The sequence below is a fragment of the Callithrix jacchus genome, chromosome 2 (genome assembly GCF_049354715.1).
Source record: "Callithrix jacchus isolate 240 chromosome 2, calJac240_pri, whole genome shotgun sequence".
Classification (NCBI taxonomy): domain Eukaryota; kingdom Metazoa; phylum Chordata; class Mammalia; order Primates; family Cebidae; genus Callithrix; species Callithrix jacchus.
In genome coordinates this window covers 152,998,076-153,012,992 of record NC_133503.1, presented here as the reverse complement: position 1 = coordinate 153,012,992, position 14,917 = coordinate 152,998,076, and the positions used below count along the sequence as shown (strand labels likewise).

At 34.9% G+C, this 14,917-nt stretch overlaps 1 protein-coding gene across 1 annotated transcript in view; it reads left to right on the top strand.

Annotated features, from left to right (window-relative positions):
- Positions 1-14,917, top strand: part of MAP3K1 (mitogen-activated protein kinase kinase kinase 1) — an 81,664-nt gene that overhangs the window by 52,611 nt on the left and 14,136 nt on the right. Inside the window, exons 5-12 of the mRNA XM_035291546.3 lie at positions 137-253; positions 626-774; positions 6,183-6,304; positions 6,892-6,973; positions 7,083-7,266; positions 9,239-9,517; positions 12,969-13,090; positions 14,704-14,795. Coding sequence (XP_035147437.3) covers positions 137-253; positions 626-774; positions 6,183-6,304; positions 6,892-6,973; positions 7,083-7,266; positions 9,239-9,517; positions 12,969-13,090; positions 14,704-14,795 — 1,147 coding nt within the window. The remainder of the gene's footprint in view (positions 1-136; positions 254-625; positions 775-6,182; positions 6,305-6,891; positions 6,974-7,082; positions 7,267-9,238; positions 9,518-12,968; positions 13,091-14,703; positions 14,796-14,917) is intronic.

The window sequence follows — 14,917 nt, the reverse complement described above, 5'->3', positions numbered from 1 at the left end:
TTTCTTACATACAAAGATAATGAATATGAATTAGTAGAAACATTTAAAAGTTGGAAATACTGTAAAAGTAATAACTTTAGAAGTTCTAATGAACCACAGACTTATTAACCCTTTGGTTTTCTTTTTAACTCTTCAGAACTGCAGCTGTGGGCGTGGAACATTCTGTATTCATCTGCTGTTTGTGATGCTCCGGGTGTTTCAGCTAGAACCTTCAGACCCAATGTTATGGAGAAAAACTTTAAAGAATTTTGAGGTAGTTTTTAATAAATGCTTAGAGTAAAATTGTCAGCATATCCTTATGATATATTCTTAAAATTTCTCCTTCAGTATTAAATTTAGGCAGTGACCATTCTAAAGGTGTGAAGGTATGTAAAAATTAGTTGATGTTTATAAATAGTTCTCATATGAGATATTTACTAAATTTTTTCTTCTAGATTGGGGAAAAAAAAGGAATAAAACTAACCTGCTGTAAGAATGTTGTCCTTAGTGAATTATAATGCGTTCTTGTTTTTGAAGCTCTTTATGAAAAATATTCAAATAAAAGATAAATAATTCAGCCTCTAGAACTCTTCCTATATATGACTATTGCACAAATATCATTGTTACTGTCTTTTTCCAATGTTAGGTTGAGAGTTTGTTCCAGAAATATCACAGTAGGCGTAGCTCAAGGATCAAAGCTCCATCTCGTAACACCATCCAGAAGTTTGTTTCACGCATGTCAAATTCTCATACATTGTCATCATCTAGTACTTCTACATCTAGTTCAGAAAACAGGTTAGTACTTTCGAAGGATTTCAAACCATTTATCCAGTGTTACTTTTAAGTTTAGGGGTAATTTTTTATATCTACTTGTTAAGTTGCTCTAAAATGATTTAATTACTGAATCTTGGCTTTCAAGTTAAAATCAAAGGTGAAGATATTAAAAGTTCTGTGGGCATGGTGGCTCATGCCTATAATCCTAGCACCCTGGGAGACTGAGGCAGAAAGATCGATTGAGCCCAGGAGTTCAAGACCATCCTGGGCAACATAAGGATATCCCATCTCTACAGAATTAAAATAATTAGCTGGGTGTGGTGGCACCTGTAGTTCCAGCTACTCGAGAGGCCAAGACAGGAGGATCACTTGAGCCCAGGAGTTCAGGGCCCCAGTGAGCTGTGATCACACCACTGTACTCCAGCCTGGATGACAGAGCAAGACCCTGTCTCTTAAAAAATGTGTGTGTGTGTGTGTGTGTGTGTGTGTGTGTGTGTGTGTATCTTGTTAAAGGTCATGTGAGAGTGTGTGCGTGTATATAGATACTTTGTGCTAAAAACTACAGTATTCATGTGAATCTTCTTTCTATATACTGCTTTATTGGTTTTAGTGTAAAAATTAGATTTTTAAAAATTACTCCACAAAGGAGTACTGCTCCTCTTACCAGGGCACTTCCTATATTATTCCCCAAGTGTCTATTTTGAGAAGCACTGGTCAAAGTTGTTACATCCTGTCTTCTTCCTGTCAATCTGTTAAGTATTGTAACTACCTCAGAATTCATGAAAAATGGAAAAGTGACCGGGTTGTAACAAGGGTCCATTGAGGAGAAGAGAGGTTTTCTTCATCTGTGGAAAAAGTAAATGTGTGAATTTTCTTAATTTTGATTAAATGAATTAATTTTAGAATCTTATGAGGAGTTTTACAAATTTTGGGATATTGAAGATTTTCTAATTTACATGGTTCAGTGACACGGTGATAAGTGAAGCCAAGAGATTATGTAGCTTATTTGAAGAAAGGCAGTAACTTAGGTATCTTTTTCTTACCCCTTATCTCTTCTAAATAAAATGAAAAAAATGAGCTTTATTTCTCCAGCTTCCTAACCCAAACTTATTCTAGAGCTGTTCTCTTTTTTGTTTGTTTGTTTGTTTTTTGTTTTTTAAAGAAACAGGACCTTGCCCTGTTGCCCAGGCTAGAGTGTAGTGGTGGGATCATAGCTCACTATAACCTTGAACTCCTGGGCATAAGCGATCCTGCTTCAACCTCCCAAGAGCCAAGATTGCAGGCACCACCACACCCACCTAAATTTTTTTTATTTTTTGTAGAGACACAGTCTTGCTGTGTTGCCCAGATTGGTCTGGAACTCCTAGCCCCAAGCATTCCTCCCACTGGGATTACTTGTGCTAGGATTATAAATGTGAGCCACCACACCTGGCCCCTTTTTCCTTTTGAGTGACAATTCTTTAACTTTTTATTGTGGAGAAAAATAACAACTGTTTAAAACTAAGTAGCCAAAGTTAAAAACCTTCTCTCTGAGGTTAAAAAAAAAACTTATTTTGATTTGCATGTCCCTGGGGGGAACCACAAAAGTTGTCTGGATTACTGAGATTGTACTATATAGATAGGTAGATTTTTGTTTCATTATAACCACATATTTTTATATCTATAATCAGTAAAAAGAAAATACAGAGGAAATTTATCTGGAGAACTGATTACATACAATTTTAAATGGTATGCCAGAAACAATAATAATAAAACAATTAGGGTAAACAAATTGAAAATGAAAGGCAGACAGAGAATATTCACCAAAAAAGAAGTTTAAGGGGCTAACAAATATGAAAACTGTTCAGTCAACCTAATAACTAAAGGCTCGTTTTTAAAAAAAGATACCAATTTTTACTCAGCAAAATAATGGAGACTTTTTAAATTATGTAATTCAGTTATTGTAAGAATGTGCTTGATTGTATATAAAGCAGTATAGCCTTTTGAAGAAAAAAGTAATATGCCTTTTAAAAATATTTACATTCATTGATCCAGTAAATGTTCTTCTTAAGTTTAATTTGAGAAATGCACAAGCCTTACATATATAACTTTCTCATAATATTATGGTGAAAAATTAGAAACAATTTAAGTATCCAATAGCAAGTGAATGATTAAATTAGAGAATGTCCATGTTATGAATGTCATCTGGGCAATAAAATTATGTGTTTGGAGAACATTGAATTGCCTGGGAAGATGTCGATAAGTGAAACCAAATCTAGGTCATAATATGCAGGAACCCAGTTTTACATAGAAAAGGTATTACAGGTATGTAAAAATTGGAAGGAATCAAAACTTTAATGTTATTAATAGGCGGTGTTATTATAGGTAACCTTTAAAAACTTTTGTGGGCCATTGGGTCTCTGTTGAAACTACTCAGCTCTGCGCTTACAGCCTGAAAATAGCCAGTAAAACTGTATTTACATGAGCAGTCCACAAGCTGATTTGTTTTCCTCATAAGTGTGTTACTCCCTGCTCATGTGAAGTTACTCATGTGATTTTACTTCAGAAAAAAAAGAAACTGCTAAAAAAAAAATACCTGAGACTGGGCATGGTGGCTCATACCCGTAATTCTGGCACTTTGGGAGGCCAGACCAGGCGGATCAACTGAGATCAGGAGTCCCAGACCAGGCTGGCCAACATGGTAAAACACTGTCTCTACTAAAAATACAAAAATTATCTGGGTGTGGTGGCATGCACCTGTCATCCTAGATACCCAGGAGGCTGAGGCAGGAGAATCGCTGGAACCCAAGAGGCAGAGGCTGCAGTGAGCTTAGGTCACGCTACTGCACTCCAGCCTGGGTGACAGAGCAAAAAAAAAAAAAAATCTGAAATGTCAAAAAAAAGAATAAAGATGTTTGTAGTGGTTTCTTAAAATGTAAAAATATGGAAATAGCTCATATGTCCAACATTAATGGATACTTAAAACAGTTAGGATCTATCTGGTCAGTATAAAATTATGACGGTGTTAAAAATTATATGGCGGAAGTAACACAAGCGTCCATTAGCGGATGAATGGGTAAACAAAAGTGGTATATACGCATGGTGAAATATTATTCAGCTTTACAAAGAAAGGAAATGTGATACAGTGTGGATGAACCATTTAGGACATTAATGCTAAGCAAAATAAGCCAGTTACAAAAAGAAAAATAATAAATTGCAATTTATAATTTGACTAAATTGTGAAACTTTATTTTCCTCTTATGAATAAGCTAACTTTGGTGTAATTACTGGAAGAGTTAGTTGACCTTGGATTATTTTTGCCGTGAATATTTGTATTACAGATTGTTGTATATATCATTTCTATAATGCTTCTGTTAATTTTTTGTTACTAATGTATGTATATTCTGACCGTTTTTCCCCATCCTAAGTAGCTCCATAACTAGGAAAAGAGGTGAGGCAGGTACATCAGGAGGGAGAGGCTAGTAAATGTGCCTTCATCTCAGGAATCACGCATTATGACTTTGCTGACTTGCTTGATTAGCTTTTTGGAAAGTTTTTTGCTCATTTGGAGAACTGGTTATTTTGCTGCTAGTTACTCAGATCTGTATTTCAGGGAAAAGTAATTGTGGTTTTTGCCATTACTTTTTTTTTTTTTGCGGTGGAGTTTCGCTCTTGTTACCCAGGCTGGAGTGCAATGGCATGATCTTGGCTTACCGCAACCTCTGCCTCCTGAGTTTCAGGCAATTCTCCTGCCTCAGCCTCCTGAGTAGCTGGGATTACAGGCGTGTGCCACCATGCCCAGCTAATTTTTTTGTATTTTTAATAGAGACGGGGTTTCACCATGTTGACCAGGATGGTCACGAGCTCTTGACCTTGTGATCCACCCGCCTTGGCCTCCCAAAGTGCTGGGATTACAGGCGTGAGCCACTGCACCCTGCCTGTGCCATTACTTCTAATGGAAAAATTAGAAGTAATGGCAAATACCACAACTACTTTTGCACCAGCCTAATGGTTTAAGGTAATAGAAGTATAGTATTGGGCCCAGGGGCAAGCCTAGCTTAGCGCACTCTGGAATTTATAGATGTTGTAAGTTATCGCATATTCTTGTTGGGTAAAAGTATAATGATAGATCTGCCACATCATGATTTGAGGCAACTTACCTAACATCCCAGATCCTTGCCTTTATATTGTAATGGAAATGTAGTTATTGATTTTAAAAGCCATTTCTCAAATCATGAAGATTTAAACAAAAACATTTGTGAAATAGAAAACTGAAGCCCTCTTTTTCTAGCCTGGCTGCACACAAAATAACTACTGTTAACTATTTAATACAACTTTTAAAAATTATATAAATCAAGGAATGAAACTCTTCTTTGCACAGTCCATACTTTGGCAGACAAACACATGCGTACAAATTCCCCCATCTGTTTTTCTCTCAACTTTCTTACTGTTTTTAAACAAATATAAAGTCATGCCATATGTTCTGGTGTACAGTTTTGTTTTATTTTTAGTTTATATATCTCGCATATTTTTCCAAGTCATTACCAAATCACATACTTTTTTCTTTTCATGGCCGTATAAGGTTTTATTGATACACCATAATTTATTTAGCCATTGCCTTAATTAATGTACATTAATTAAGTTTTGGTTTATATACTTAAAATATGTAGGGATAGCATCCTAGCAATTAGGATTTTTAGGTCATGAATATATACATGTAGTATTTTAAGAAATACTAACAGGTGCCTGGGTTTGCCATCATTTGTTAAACCTCTTTTTGCTATTCATTTGGTTGTTTTGATTTTTTTCATTATTTCATTGTTTTTTATTTTTTTCATGATTCTAAATACTGATTTTTTTTTCATTATTCTAGTACTGTGGTGGACATTTTCATACATCTCTATATTTCTCTTTCTATTTTCTTATGATATATTCCTAGAAATCTAGTTGAAAGATTATGTACACTTAAAATGTAACATGTTTGTAGATTTATTTCTAGGAAAGTTGAACCAGTTAATACTGCCACCAGAAATTTCTGAAATAGGCATTTAAATTTAGGATGTGGAATAGATCAGTCTAAAGTCCTCCAGTACTTAAAATTTTGAAACTGATACCATGTAGTATATTTTTGTATATAATCAAACCTGTTTGTTTATTCAAAAGGTAGAATAGCAGAATTTGGGGTATACAAATGTTCTTTCTAAGATTGCAGTCTGTATATTGAATTGTTTTCATAACAAAGAAGGTAACTCACACCTACAATCGATAAATACTTGTGTGTTGATCTGATTTTAGTGTATATTAATAGCATAAATATCTCTTAGTTATATAAAATGCTCTTAAACAAGAATTTCTAATTAATTTATATTCTAAACAAGCAGAGAGTGTTTTTAGCATATTCTGCTTTATATTCTTTTATGCTTAATACTTTTTCTTCCCCTTTTCTGTAGCATAAAGGATGAAGAGGAACAGATGTGTCCTATTTGTTTATTGGGCATGCTTGATGAAGAAAGTCTTACAGTGTGTGAAGACGGCTGCAGGAACAAGCTGCACCATCACTGCATGTCAATTTGTATGTGGCTCTTTTGCTTCCTATGCTTATTCAACACAGTTACTTTCTGAGCTAACTGTGTTATTTAAGATTGTAACATTGCTTGAGGGGAGATTGGTGAGATAATTTTTAAAAAGTGTATCTAAGTATGTGAAAAGTTTTCCACAAATGGGAATGTAGGATCTTCAGGAGATGGGCGGTGTGAGCAAAGAAATGCAGTAAGTGTGGTATCTGTGATAATGGGAGAAGTGCACAGAATTAGAAACAGTTTCAATCTGGAAGGTATACATGAAGGGAAGGAGATGAAAGAAGACCTGGGCAGGCATTACAGAAAGGCTAGCATCACAGTAGGGTTTGGAAGGACTTTATCTGGTAGGGGAGAATGTTTTGAAAAATAGTAAGCAGAGTGTGTTATCAGAACAAATAAAATAATATTTGCATATCAAAATGATTTGGCCTGCTGTGTTTACTTGCTTTCAGTAACTAATCAGATTATTTTTGAGGTTCCTTCTATATAAATCCTATAGTAATTATTATAAATAATTATGACATATAAATAATGTTAAGCGTTTATGTTTTTGTAAGATTTTGTTTGTGTAATTTTTCAGGGGCAGAAGAGTGTAGAAGAAATAGAGAACCTTTAATATGTCCCCTTTGTAGATCTAAGTGGAGATCTCATGATTTCTACAGGTAATAATTTTGAAATAATGATATGTCGGTTTAATTTTTAAAAAATTCTCAAAGTGTGGTTCAAGTCTGTTAATTTTTTTAAAGCAAATTTTGTTATATTTCATTTTAGCCATGAGTTGTCAAGTCCTGTGGATTCCCCTTCTTCCCTCAGAGCTGCACAGCAGCAAACTATACAGCAGCAGCCTTTGGCTGGATCACAGAGAAGGAATCAAGAGAGCAATTTTAACCTTACTCATTATGGAACTCAGCAAATCCCTCCTGCTTACAAAGATTTAGCTGAGCCATGGATTCAGGTAAGTAGTTATTTTTCATTTCTCAAAGAAATATTTGTAGATCAATTAATGTGTTTGTCCCTTTCCCTCAGTTGTTTATAATTTAAGAAGATACTTTTGTTTGCTCTATCATGACCCCTATTCTGTTGGAAATTTTAATGTTATTTTTAGTATTAATACTATGCTGCTTATTGTAGAGCTTCAACTTCAAAACGTCTTTATGGTTCCACTTCACTTATCTAGAAACATCTCTTCCTGAACTAACAGACATACAGGGTTATTCAAGGATAGAAGAATGGAAACCAGAACCCTTCAATTCTAACTTTTCCCAATGTTTAATCCCCATTCCTGCCAAGAATTTGTATATTTATTTGCTACCATTTAAAATCAGTTACTCCTTTCCATATCATAATGTTATAAATAATTGCTGAGCAGATGAATAAGAAAAAAAGTGGTGTTTACCTTGATTTCATCATTTTTATTTGTGAGAACAGTTTCCATTCCTTTACCATCTCTTTTGACTGGTCCTCAGTAAGTAGGGCTTTTTTGTCAGTTGGTTTGTAATGATATTCTTGGTTATGGAATGCTTAGTCTATTATTTTTTAAATGTAGGATCTAAAACCAGACAGGTCTCCAGTAGACAATAGTGAAGTAAAATAATTATTTTCAATAATCTGTTAAATTCCATTGAATACTATTAAATTTATGAACAGATGCATTAACACATTGAGCTTATATATCGTTAGATTTGTTTCCTTTCTCTTTTGTGACCATTACAGTCCTGCATCTTTGGAATTCTCTTAGCATATTAGCAACCCATTTATGAATCTTAATAAAATCTGCAAAAATATTAAACACATATTCTTGTATCTAGTTCACTAATGAAATTTAGTGAACTGTTAATAGGCCCTCACCTGCCCATTCATGACCCATCAAAGAACTCTCAAGTTGATTCTGAGCTATTAGATGCCTTTCTTTCAAGGATATGGTCTAGTTTGTTTCGCTTAAGCTTTAGATTGGACTAGGCTCTATATTCCTAGCTTTTTATTAAGCATATTAGGAAAGACAGATTTAAAACACAGGTAGTGGTACACTACTTAACAGTACCAGAAACTCACTGTATTCTAGTTGGTTCATTCTCCCATAATATCCCTTTATAACAAAACACATGTAAATAAGTATGTCATGATCTGTTTTTCCAAAAATTGCGTTTATTCATTTTTAATATTTAGACATTTTTCACATGATGAATTATCTTATGTATTAAGCTTACTTTTAGCTTTGGCTCATAATGTCAAGACCATTCACCCTTTCTTACTATAGGGATTCTGTGGCTTTTAGGGCATGGTATTGACAACTATAACAGTATATACCATAATTCGAGGTCTACCATTATACTTTGCTTACTCCAACACAAGCATTTTTTTCTTCAGTTGTTTGATTTGTTCACTTCATTCATTACAGTCCTACCTGTTTTGTCTAACTTTTTAAACCTTTTTGTACAGACAAAAACCGATTAAATGCTTTTTGCTTATTACTGTTGTCTGTAAAGGAAATACTCTGTATCTCTTGAAACCTTCTCCTTGTACCTTTCTTGTTTTTTTTTTTTCTTAATCTTGCTCCAGTTTTTCTCTTTAAATACTTTAATATGAATATAAAGTTGAGATTTTCACAGTTTTGGGGGTTTTTGATAAACATGGGGGATGATACAGGCATAGAATGTATGTATAACCATCCAGTGACTTGATGGAATTTTTTATTAATTTTACCTGAACTAATAAGTATTAAAGACTTTGGATAATTACCAGTTAAACTTGAGTATAAAATTCTTCCTTTATGATGTTTAAGTGGCTGGACATATTTGAAATTGTGTAGTATGGTAAATATTTAAGAAATGTCCAGTTTTTATATAGTAATCCAAAATGATGCTTAACTCGAAACTGCATGCATAAACTTTTCTTTACATTGAATTCACTGCGTGTGTTTGATACAGGTGTTTGGAATGGAACTCGTTGGCTGCTTATTTTCTAGAAACTGGAATGTGAGAGAGATGGCCCTCAGGCGTCTTTCCCATGATGTCAGTGGGGCCCTGCTGTTGGCAAATGGGGAGAGCACTGGAAACTCTGGGGGCAGCAGTGGAAGCAGCCCGAGTGGGGGAGCCACCAGTGGGTCTTCCCAGACCAGTATCTCAGGAGATGTGGTGGAGGCGTGCTGCAACGTTCTGTCAATGGTCTGTGCCGACCCTGTCTACAAAGTGTACGTTGCTGCTTTAGTAAGTAGCTTTACTGTATAATCATATCATTATGGGTTTGGGGTTTTTTGATGGTTAGTAGATAGTGTTTTTAAGATACAGTAAAACTACTTTACCTACTTTGGGGAAATCCAGATTTTATTTTTATTCCATAATCCCAGGAAATTACAGTTTTTCTTCTATTCTGTTTATTTGAATGTTGCTGATTTCATTATATTCAGGGTTTCCAGTTTTTCTTTTTTAGTTTTAATGTTTTAAAAACTTTGAAGGGGTATCCGAGGGAGAGAATACAGTCATGGTTTCTTAGTTTCTGTTTCTGGTCGGACCAGTAAACCTCCTTCCTCATCCTTCTTTTCCGCTTATCACTAGAAACAGAAACTAAAAGCCATGACTTCAGGCTGCTAAAAGCCTAAAGTAAAACAGAATAACAACAAATAAAGCGAGTTGGACCACCTTGCTGATTTGTAAAGACTGTTTTAATGTCTTGCTGTTCATATCTTTATATTTTTCTGAGCAGATACCTTGTATATGACCAAATTAAAAATGCTTCTGGGGATGGCAAAGTCATCAACATTATTCTGATTATTAAAAAAAATTATCAGATATTCAGGAAGATTTGTTTTTAATAAACATTTTGCTTGATTTTTAATAAACGTTGTGTGTAGATTCAAAACCTTTTCAAAGAAAAAGGTTCCATGAGTTGCTTTTCCAGTTTAACCTGTTAAAAGTTCTTTTCATGGGTAGGCTAGAGTGACAAGGAGGTAATTTAGGAGACTAATTGAACTTTCTCCTTCCCGAGTGTGTGTTTCTTTAGAATAGGGCTTCTCAACCTCAATACTATTAACATTTGTTAGATAATTATGTGTTGGAGGGTTGAGGGAGAGTCAGGGATGTTGTCCTATGTGTACTGTGGCAGCATCCCTGGCCTCTACCCATTAGATCACCAGGAGCAAACCCACCCCCACACATTTACGCCCCCAGTCATGACAGCCAAGAATGCCTCCAGGCATTGCCAGATGTGTCCAGGGGTCCAAACTGCCCCCAATTCAGAACCACTACTTTAAAATAATTCTTATCTAGTCTGTTTAAAAGTCATTAGTGTGTAAGGTTCCTCCCTCAGTTTTTTCCTAATCCATCCTCTAACAGTTGGGCCTAATGAATATTCTTCTTGAGAGATAATACAACATGACAATTATGAACATGGGTTTAGAGTCACAATTGAGTGATCTCATTTCAACTACAGTGCTTGCATAATGTGCTGGTTAAAGTGGGACTAGCCTAGGCAATCTGAATACGTGATCGAGATCATAGAGACAGACCTTGATTCAAATTATGGTTCTCTTTTTTGCTAGCATGGTGACTTTACAAAGGTTACTTAACCTCTCTTAAACTTCATTTTTCTCACCCATAAAATAAGGAAAATACCTCTTAGAAATGAAATGAGATTATGTAGAAACTTTCAACCATGTGCCTGGCACATTGTAAGAACATTGAATGTTATGTAATGGTTACTATTTCTTAAACACAAGTTTGATTATCCCTCAACTCCTTTAAAAACCGTTAGAGGTTTCTGTTTCTTCAACTGCATTCCTGAAGCATATTCTGTGGAAGTTTGGCAGGGTTTGAAAAATTCCCTGAAGAAAGAATCCTGTATTCACTTAAGGTTGGTGAACACAAGGATAACTAGGTCTGTTGACTTACAGGCTTCTAGCATCCTTCAGTAAGCTAGCGTACATTGTGAACCAAAAAGATCAAAGGGTAGAATGCATTGTTTCCCAGAGTTATTTTGCTACGGCCTGTTTTTTCATGTAGTATCTGGAGGGACCAACATACTATAAAGATCATTTGGCCCAACATTTTGCCTCTTATTATTTTCCAACACAAACCTTCAGGCATACTTGACTAAATATAATCCTTTTTTTGCCAGTTCCTTTTCTGCAAAGCCTTTGCCATGTTAATCTTCTTGCACACACCGTAACTGCCTTACTGTCATGGTTGTTTCTTCTTAAGTTCAGACTGTTTCCCAGCTAGCTTATGAGTTCCTACAGCACCAGGACCACGTGAAAGATACCAGGCTCCATGGAGACAGAAATGGCTCCTGCTGTTAAAGCTCACCCTTTCCCTTTCTTCTCACCTAGCTCTCCTTCCTTTCTGTTTTTCCTCTCCCCCACTCTCCATATGTAATTTTTTTTTTTTTTTTTTTTTGCTGAACCATTTGAGAGTATTTTGCAGGCATCATGACACTTTCTCCTCAAATACTTAAACATGTAAACGTGTTTCTCAAAACCAAATACATTCTTCCATATATTCTTCTATATATAGTTAGCACAATGGAAAACTGTGATTACCATTAATCACAATACTGTTTTGTACTGTAAAGGTTTACTCAAATGTCTCCAGTTGCCCAAGAGTGCCCTTTATAACTAAACTGCAGACTTTATTCAGATTCATTCAGTTTTTCTGCTGTTGTCTTTTTTTCTGTTCCAGGATCCAATCCAGGATCCCATATTGCATTTAGTAAGCATGTCCCCTTAATGTCTTCTCATCCATGACAGTTCCTCAGACTGTCCTCGTTTTTCATGACCTTGACAGATACTTTTGAAGTGTACTGGCCCGTTACTTTGTAGAATATCCCTCACTTTGGGTTTATATGATGTTTTCTCATGATTAGGTGGAAGATAACATATTTATCACAAGAATGCCACAGAAGTGGTAGGCACTTCTTGGTGCCTCATATCAGTGGGTACATATGTCCATGGCTTTTTATTATTGGTGATGCTGTCAGGTAAGGGAATGTCTACCAAGTTTCCCTGCTGTAAAGTTAATATTCATAAATATCTTGTGAGAGATGCTTTGAGATTATGTAGATATCCTATTTCACCTCAAAATTCTGTCCACTGATTTTAAAAGCATTTGTGGATCTTACCTACAGCATTTATTACTACATCATTAAAAATGGTGTTCTAATGGTGATTTTCTATTTTCCTCATTCCTTCTACATTAATTAATTGAAATTATGCTATAAAGAAGAGCTTCTCCATTTATATACTATTCAGTTTTTAATTTACATCAGCATAGGCTCCTGGGTATTCATTTTGTTCTGTGGGTTGCAACCCAGTACTACCATCATTGGTGTTGTTGCTCTAATTATTCCAGCCTTGACCATTGGGAGCTCTTTCAGGTTGGCTCCTGTTCTCATTTTCTTTTTAAAAATAATTTTGTAACTTTTCATCTTGAAATGAATTCAGACTTTTAAAAATTGCAGAGAAAAGAGTTCAGAAAATTCCTTCCTACCCCATTCATTTATTTAGTTAGTTGTTTGTATCATTACAGACACATGTGATTTTTATTCTATGGGTTATAATTCATTCCTGTCTTTACTTATTTTGTCGCTCAAATTGTCTCAAATTAGGCCATTATCTCTGGTGCCTTTTAAGTGTATATAAACTGACCTTCAGATTTTTTTCCTCAGAAAACGTTGAGAGCCATGCTGGTATATACTCCTTGCCACAGTTTAGCAGAAAGAATCAAACTTCAGAGACTTCTCCGGCCAGTTGTAGACACCATCCTAGTCAAATGTGCAGATGCCAATAGGTAAGGCTTTGTTGATGAACCACTTGAAACCATCTTGTCTTAAAAGTGCCTTGCAGCAAGCCTCACACCTAGTGAATGCCTGATACATTTTATTAAATGAGTCTTTGAACACTGTATTTTAATCCAAGATTTAAAATGAAAGTGCAGCACTTAAAGCTCTTAAGGACTGGGGAAAAGAACTGCCAGCAAGTAGAAGCCAGGCTGACAAACTGCATGGATCTCCACATTATTGTATTGTGATTTATTCTCTTAAATAACATTCATAATCTGAAGTCCAGTTGATAAGAATGATAGTTGACATTTATATTCATAAGGTATAATCTCATTTTAGAGTATGGATTACACAGGATAGGAACCAGTAAGATCATTACAGCCACATATGCCTTAATATCAGGATAAAAAATTAACAAATGCATCTCATTATTTTCAGTGTAATGGAATTTTATTCTAAATTATGACAGTTTTTGTCAAAAAATTTTTAGATTTTTTTTTTTATTTTCCTGCAATATCCTTGAAAATTGTCAGGGATCAAGAATAACCCTAACTGGAAAGAAAAATGTGAAGTAGAGAAGTAAGATACAATGACAGTAAAAACAAATATAAGCCATGCTTTTTTTAGACCAATAGTTCTCTATTATTTTTCCCTTCCATAAAATAGGAGGCAAAGATCACTTTTCATGTAATAATCACAGCTCCCATGAATAGTTGTTTGGTAGTTCCTGTTTCTTTCTAGCCCAGCAGATCTTGGTTAGCAAGAAGTGTTGAATCTCCCTTGCCTCTTCCATTTCACCCATTTTGAGGTCTGTCAGTACCTTTCTCTTCCTCTTCAAGTCATAATGACTTAGTTTGCACAGGATCTCAAAAATTAGGTACCTACGTTTAACTAATTTCTCATCTAATGAAGTCTGTCTTTTGCCTCTGTTGTTTTCCCTATAGATTGAAAATGTCAGATGTTTTCTTTTCACTTAGGGAAAACATTGTAAATATTTTTAAAATGGGCAAATTAACAAGCAGTTTGCAAAGTGCATAGGAAAATGTCAGTTTTCAATATTAGAATAGGTATTTTTCTGAGAATTCAGTGATCTCATGGTGTTTGTTGTGCTGCTTACTTTCTGAAATTCTAAAGTTTGGTGGTTTACCTGGTCACCTGAATGACTGAACATAAGAAATACTGTAGAGAGATATTATAATATTCAGAACCTCATTCTGGCTATGTAAGGGAATGTAGGATTTTTGGATGGGAAGATTTTGTTTTTAATTCAAGAGATTCTTAGTGAAAGTTCAGAAATCAAAATGTCAGCGTCCTTTTTCTTTTTTTTTTAAACAAAATATGATAAGACTTTTATCAGATTTGGTATTTAAATCAATACTTAGAGCCATTGTTGAAGATTCTGTGCTTAACATAGATATATGTTAAATTTATGAAATTAGACCTAATGAATGAATATTACTATTTATGGTGACACCCTTAATGTGATTTCAGTGGTGGAAAAGTAAACACTTCTGAAAACATTATTTCTCCACTTTTTCACAAGGCACTGCATTACTCCTCTAATACTGAATAGTATTTTATCCAAGATCCAAGATTGATATTGCTTTTCTTTTGCTTTTAGCCGCACAAGTCAGCTGTCCATATCAACATTGTTGGAGTTGTGCAAAGGCCAAGCAGGAGAGTTGGCAGTTGGTAGAGAAATACTAAAAGCTGGTAATAACTTTTCACTTAAAATAAATATAACTTATTTTATCATGTTCCTGAGGAGCTTTGTCTAATCTCATAATCTCTCATGAGGCAGTTACAAGATTTTGAAGTACTTTTATAAATTGATT